Source organism: Papaver somniferum, unplaced genomic scaffold, assembly GCF_003573695.1.
Source record: "Papaver somniferum cultivar HN1 unplaced genomic scaffold, ASM357369v1 unplaced-scaffold_76, whole genome shotgun sequence".
Lineage (NCBI taxonomy): Eukaryota > Viridiplantae > Streptophyta > Magnoliopsida > Ranunculales > Papaveraceae > Papaver > Papaver somniferum.
The window spans coordinates 901153-908000 of NW_020650526.1; the positions used below are offsets into that span (position 1 = coordinate 901153).

Here is a 6848-nt window from a genome sequence, read left to right on the forward strand (position 1 = left end):
TCTTTACAGTAATTGAATCCAAAAGCAGGGGTAAACAAATCATCCACTTTACTTTACTTTTTGTTGGAAATCAGAAAGAAAATGACATATGCATCGGTCATCAAACCAACGATCCAGATTCAGCACCAGTTACCAAAGCTAATTACAATCCGTTAGATTAAAGGTAGAAAACTTAACCATGGTTAGTCAAAAAGGGTTCAAATAGTTAGTTAAAAACGAAAAAGAACATCCTGGTTCTGTATTTTACAGACAGTGAGAAGAGGAAAAAAGAGGGTTTTTGAGTTTTGAGTTTCTCTCAGGGAAGCTGGATGGTATATTCTGAATCTGATCTTGTTTATGATTTTTATTGGAATTCAGCTCTTTCTGAAACTTGGGTTGTGATTAGATTTTTGTTTGAGTTTGTATAACTCTAGATTCAGATTCATCTTACTTCATTGCTTCTCAAGGTTAGAATCATAAATGTTTGAATCTTTTTTGTCTGTAGTTGATGTAGAGTGCAGATAAGAACTAAAACAAGTAAGGGTTTCAAGTTTTGTTTTTGTTTTTTTTCTTAGTATTTGATTAGATCTCAGAGGAATTGTAATTTTTTGTTTTTGTTTGTAAAAGTGAAAAATGACATCTGTAGATCCAATGGGGTTGTTTAGTTTTAGTGTTAAAGTTGTTTAAAATCTTTGTTTGTAATCATGTTGATTCAAAAGTGGAAGTTCAAGAAATTTGTACAGTTCAACAAGGTTGAAACCCTAGATTAGTATGTTGTTGGCTGTATCCAAAAAATGTCTGATTTTCTTGAGGAGGTGTTGGAGTTAGTGTTTGGTTTCCTTACAACACACCAAGACAGGAATGCTGTTTCTCTTGTTTGTAAGTCATGGTTTCGAGTTGAGAGATGGAGTAGGGAAAGAGTTTTTATTGGAAATTGTTACGCCATTACTCCTGAAAGATTGATTACTAGGTTTCCGAGAGTTAAGGCTCTCACATTGAAAGGGAAGCCTCATTTTGCTGATTTTAATTTGGTTCCTCATGATTGGGGAGGTTTTATATATCCATGGATTGAAGCTATGGCTAAGAGTTATCCAGGGCTTGAGGAGCTTCGGTTGAAGAGAATGGTTGTCTCTGATGATAGCCTTGAATTGTTATCTCGTTCGTTCCCCAATTTCAAGTCGCTTGTACTTGTCACTTGTGAAGGGTTTACTACAGATGGACTCGCTGCTATTGCTGCTAACTGCAGGTAAAATACATCTTTCTGGTTCTTGTCTTAGTTTTGTATTAGATTGAACATGTTTGTTATTGATGTGTGCTCATGAATCTGGACATTGTTTCTCTATTTGTTTTCATTAACCACAAAATAACATGTGGGTATGTCTTCTTGAATGTTGTCTGTTATGGAATCTGTGTTAAAAATACTAATTCGTTTGCACATTAGTCCAAGTCTCCGGTTCCTGTTGTTTTGTTTGAATTTTTAACTTTAGGAATGGGTGCCGCAAACTCCATCAATTAGACTGCCGTAAAGTTGATGCCAAGTTGTTGAATGTTACATCCTTGAATGTCAATCATTATGACATGAGATTAGAATTTAGATAGATATAGAGAAATACACCAGAGTACTTACTTTGGTATGGTTATGAAGGTGATTCGCTTCTAGTTGCTTGCTTATGTGATGTGTTAATTACTACGAGTTACAAGAATAGCCCTCACAGGGGAACCAAGAGCTTCCTGAATTTAACAATCCATTTACTTAATCGAGGTGTTTGGCTGAATGGGCTAGGTTATGTAATTGCTTCTAAGGGGATCGATTGCATCTCTATCCTCAAAAGGGTTCACAAATTTTTTTTTTAATAAGCTCCATCCACTTCATCTAAGCAACATGTGCCAACAAAGCACACTTAAACCTGTAACTTGGTCTTGATAATTATCAATCTAAAGGAAGCGGATTGCTAGGTTTAGGTGTACTTGAGCTTGTTTTTCAGCTAGCCTCTTGTCTTGATTCCTCGTTTAAACTGTAGTCACATCCATATATGAAACTAGAGGTGAAAATCTCATCCAGATTGTGGTTCTTCATGAGCTGAAATACGTGAAAACACGTTTGTCTATCACTTGTTTTTTTGTTCTCTCAATATTGTTTCCTCTATGGATTATCATTTTTGGGTGTTCTGTTATAGATATGGCTGTCACACTATGCATCTGTTCATGCACAATATTTGTTGTAAACTGCTTATAACTCGTATGCTCTACATTTGCTTTGTATTATGGTAAATGTTCCTTAGTTGTTAAAACTTGATTCTCAAGGTTTATGGCTGAACTGTATTTCATAGAAATACAAGTTGGAGAGCGATAATTCTGTTCTAATGCCATGCTTTATTTATATAGGGTTCTGAGAGAGCTGGACTTGCAAGAAAATGAAGTTGATGATCAAAGGGGCCACTGGCTGAGCTGTTTTCCACAAACATGCACTTCTCTTGTCTCTTTAAATTTTGCATGTCTAAAAGGAGAGGTTAATTTGGGAGCCCTTGAGAGGCTTGTGGCCAGATGCCCAAACTTAAGAAGTCTGAAGCTAAACCGTTCAGTTCCCCTTGAGATGCTCCAGAGAATCCTAAATCTCGCTCCTCATCTCGTGGATTTGGGCACTGGTTCGTACATCGATGAACCTGAGTCTGAGACCTACGGGAAATTCTCGAAGGCCGTCATCAAATGTAAATCTGTCAGGAGTTTATCAGGGTTTTTAGAGGTTGCTCCTGCCTGCTTACCTGCTATGTATTCCATTTGCTCAAACCTGACTTCCTTGAACTTGAGCTATGCACCAGGAATTAAGGGTACTGAGCTCATCGGAATAATTCTTCGCTGCAACAAACTTCAACGACTATGGGTCCGATCTCTTAACATACTTTTGTTAATCTTATCCTTGATTTCTCTTCATTATAATTGATGATTAAAGTTTTCAATTCATATGCAGATATTGGATTGTATTGGAGATAAAGGGTTAGAAGTTGTGGCTTTTATTTGTAAAGAGCTACAAGAGTTGAGGGTGTTTCCATCCCTTCATGGTGCAGAGAATGCATGTGTAACGGAACATGGGCTGGTTGCTTTATCCATGGGTTGTCCGATGCTTAATTCATTGCTATACTTCTGTCATCAGATGACAAATGCTGCCCTCATAACTGTGGCTAAGAACTGCCCCAATTTCGTTCGCTTTAGATTATGCATCCTTGACCCCAAAAAGCCCGACCATGTCACGTTACAGCCGCTAGATGAAGGCTTTGGAGCAATTGTTGAGTCTTGCAAGGGGCTCAGACGATTGTCACTTTCTGGTCTTTTGACCGACAGGGTTTTCATGTACATCGGGATGTATGGGGAACAATTAGAGATGCTTTCTGTTGCATTTGCTGGGGATAGTGATAAGGGAATGCTTTATGTGTTGAACGGGTGTAGGAAACTCCGGAAGTTGGAAATCAGGGATAGTCCGTTTGGTGATATGGCGCTTCTGAGAAACATGGGAAAGTATGAAGCAATGCGATCCCTTTGGATGTCATCTTGCGATGTTACTCTCAGAGGCTGCAAGACTCTTGCGAACACGATGACGAAGCTCAATGTGGAAATCATGAATGAAAGTCAGGAGAAACTCAATGATAGTCAGAAGGTAGATAAGATGTATGTATACCGATCCCTAGATGGACCTCGAAGGGATGCTCCCGACTTTGTTTGGACCTTGTGAGTGAACTGGTGACATTGCTGCCTTGTGTTAGGTATGTACTTTATGGCTTTGTAGGATTTTTCGTCTTTCAAATGTTTTTCTCTGAACTTTTTCTCCTATGACCAGTGGAAAGTTATGTTTGTTGTATTCAGTTATTAAATATCGTCTAATAGTTCGTTCTATATATTATGAAAATATTCTGGTTGTGATTTATGTATATTTGCGTAGATGATTACGATTCTTGTCAGTCTGTTCTATACAGAATGTTTGCCTGCAAGGGAGTTTCCAACGTTTTAGTATAAGTTGGATGCTTCCCCATTGGCTAAGAGGATAAACGGCAGACACATGGAATGATGTTAAGAGCTTTAGTTTACAGTATTACATTTCTAGACAAACATAGAATGTGAAAATAAACCGAAATTTTGTTTGGACGTAGTGTTATTCGTCTGACACAGTACACATTAAAACACATATAGGAGCACTGAACTTAGTAGTGTATTTGTTGAAAGAAACGTAGAAACCAGCCTCCAGTAGAATAGAGAATATGCAAATCAAAGCTCGGACTATAACAAACAGTCCAACGCGCAACAGCAACAGAGTACAGCAGCACTGTAAAAGTGGTAGATATAACATAAGCCTTAGTTAGAATGACAGAAACAGAAATTCTGGAAAGTTAATAGGGCGAAGGGTATCTACCATCCTTTTAGAAAAGGGCAGCAGCCTGAGTCATCATCTTCCTGGACCTGTTGGTAGGGCTGTTGAGGTGGTGGACCACCATCATTGAAGTATCCCTGAAATCCAGGTGGTGGTGGTACCGGAGAGTATGATGCTGGTGGTGGATAAATTGTGGATAAATTGGTATGTACCCTGCATTTCAGACATGAAAAGAAACTTGTAAAATTTGAGAAGCCCGTGATAATGAAGCTGTTAGTGGAACTAAACCCTCCAAGGGTATGATCATGATAATACCAGGTGGTGGTGGTACCGGTGGATATGATTCTGGTGGTGGATAACTTGGTGGGAACCCTGCGTTTTAGACAAAAATAAATAAATCTGAGAACCACATGAATATGAAGCTGCTAGTGGAACTAAACCTAGAGGGGATGATCATGATAATACCAGGTGATGTGTAGGCCTCGTCTGACTCCTCGACAACGGTAGCCTCCTTATTAACTCTTTTTTTTTTCTGCTGAAACGACCGACTTCAAATTGCAGAGATCAACAGAGAGTTGGCCTAGAAATGATACTAGTGAGTTAACTAGTAGCTGATACATGTTAGTGTAGAATTGTAGAGCATTTGGTATGGGAAATGAAATGGTCTAAATTGAGAAAGCTCTTGTGGAACAAGTGATTTGCAGTGGGTTGGTCTGTGTTTGTTTAGCATGCAATGCCCACCCACCAGTCTTGTCAATTTCTTTCTTTTATTGATTGGATGTTAGCATTTGCTTCTTTCTTTTAAGCTAATGAGATTGATGCACTTTCCGAAATCCCATGGCCCTTTCTCCATAGTGGCATTCTACCACCGCTAAAGATGAACATTCACGTTCAGAGTGAGAGAGGAGAGCAAGACATGAATGCCATTGTTTAGATGTCATCCCGCAAAGCAACTCTCGTAGGCCTGCAAGACGCTTATTGAACTTTTTGTCACGCACCTTTCCAAGTATCTCCATCATGTTGCACTGTGATTGCTAGAATAAGTGGAACACCTGGGCACACCCAAGCACATATAGTACAACACAACACCCTCGGTTCATAAGATTCATTACAGCCGAAACAAAGCCAAACGGCTGTTCAATTTATTTCATGAGTTACAACAAGAACCATGAAACAACTGTAGGAAACGAACACACAAATTTTATCCCCTCAAGGAAGGTGCATGGTTGCTTAATCTCATCCCCGGGACAGAATAAGCAAGCAACAGAACATCAGAATACCCGGCTTTGTTAATAGGTCACCTACCCAAATCACCCGGCGATGTAGTAACAACGCCCCAAGCAGGAAAAACAACTGTAAAGAGAAACCAAAATGAGATTAGATCGACGATCGAATGAATCATGGGAGAAAGTTTTGTAATTACAAAGAAATATCGTAGTCTTTGTATATTCTACCATAAATCAAGCACATAACAACAACCAAAGCACCCATTAGTACAACAACACTCATATTCTACCATAAACGAAGATAAGGGTCGCTAATTGGGATTTCTTGTTTCAATGGGATGCGAGTCTCATCAGAACTCATCCTCTCCGACTAAAGATTACGCTCTAACTGCAAGTAACTAGTGTGTCAACTCGATATTCGATATATATACATATACATATAGCGTGTCGATGCAAAGACTAGTAGCTAAATAAAGTGACTAAAGTATAAATTTGGTCTCGATCAACTGGTCTCGTTCAAGAATGCTGCTCTGACGAAGTGCACATTGAGCTGGAGCACACTCCAGCAAGCCCCTTGTTCAAGAATCCCTAACAAAACTGGGTCATGAAATAACATTCAGCAATATACGTAAAGATGAAATATTACAAGAACCCCTTGGACTCCTCCTACCTCTGCAATTTTTATCCATCCCTCACAGAAGAAGCCTAAGGTGTTCCGCTTTGGTGGTTTGATAGAGAATTTTTGCGTTGCTCAAGGATGAGTTTGTTATCCAATTATGGCGAAGACAACCTTGGGTCGGGCAAAACCCCTACTTCATCTTTTATGACTAATCTCCCTATTGACTGTCTAACTCTTATATTTAAGCGCTTCAAACAAGATGATCGTGTTTCCTTTGGACTAACTTGTCGTCAGTGGCTTCATATCCAGAACAACAGTATCGAATCCTTACTGTTGTTTCGTACTCGCAAGAACTAGTGCAGATGAAAGCTTTCCTATAATGCCTTTGATGTTTGACAGTTATATGTTTGAGATCCTCTCGTATGACTGATAAGGGTTTGGAGGTCCTCTGTTAATTGTTGTGCATGCTTAAAGGAGGTTAGGCTCTCCGGTTGTCACCCGATTACTGATTCTGGAATAAGTTTTCTTTTACAAAACTGTCGAGAACTGGGTTCACATTGGATTTTTTTTTTTCTGATCCTTCAAAAGAATAGATTAAAAAGCACACAAGCCGTGTGCGGGCAAATACATAGATAAAGAGCGAAAAACCCACCAACAAAAAGCA

General features: G+C 39.1%; 1 protein-coding gene and 1 long non-coding RNA gene across 3 annotated transcripts; one reads left to right on the forward strand and one right to left on the reverse strand.

The window, feature by feature from the left end:
- The first annotated feature begins 246 nt into the window (after positions 1 to 246).
- On the forward strand, positions 247 to 3898 carry LOC113344403 (protein AUXIN SIGNALING F-BOX 2-like). Its single transcript, XM_026588382.1, has 3 exons — positions 247 to 1225; positions 2365 to 2860; positions 2948 to 3898. The coding sequence occupies exons 1-3, from the start codon at positions 774 to 776 to the stop codon at positions 3704 to 3706; spliced, it is 1707 nt and encodes a 568-aa protein (XP_026444167.1). The 5' UTR covers positions 247 to 773; the 3' UTR covers positions 3707 to 3898.
- Positions 3899 to 4118: 220 nt separating this feature from the next.
- Positions 4119 to 5952, reverse strand: LOC113344303. Of its 2 annotated transcripts, XR_003357746.1 has the most exons (5): positions 5794 to 5952; positions 4805 to 5692; positions 4655 to 4711; positions 4382 to 4552; positions 4119 to 4294 (listed from the first exon to the last, which is right to left on the reverse strand). It is a non-coding gene; the product is annotated as an uncharacterized LOC113344303 (long non-coding RNA). The 2 variants fall into 2 exon arrangements; XR_003357745.1 differs by having other exon boundaries at positions 4119 to 4552.
- Between the last annotated feature and the right edge of the window lie 896 nt (positions 5953 to 6848).

Coding starts and splice junctions, on each gene's coding strand:
- LOC113344403 (XM_026588382.1), top strand. CDS start 774: ATGTCTGATTTTCTTGAGGAGGTGTTGGAGTTAGTGTTTGGTTTCCTT. Junction 1,226..2,364: donor GCTATTGCTGCTAACTGCAG/GTAAAATACATC, acceptor TTATTTATATAG/GGTTCTGAGAGAGCTGGACT. Junction 2,861..2,947: donor ACAAACTTCAACGACTATGG/GTCCGATCTCTT, acceptor ATTCATATGCAG/ATATTGGATTGTATTGGAGA.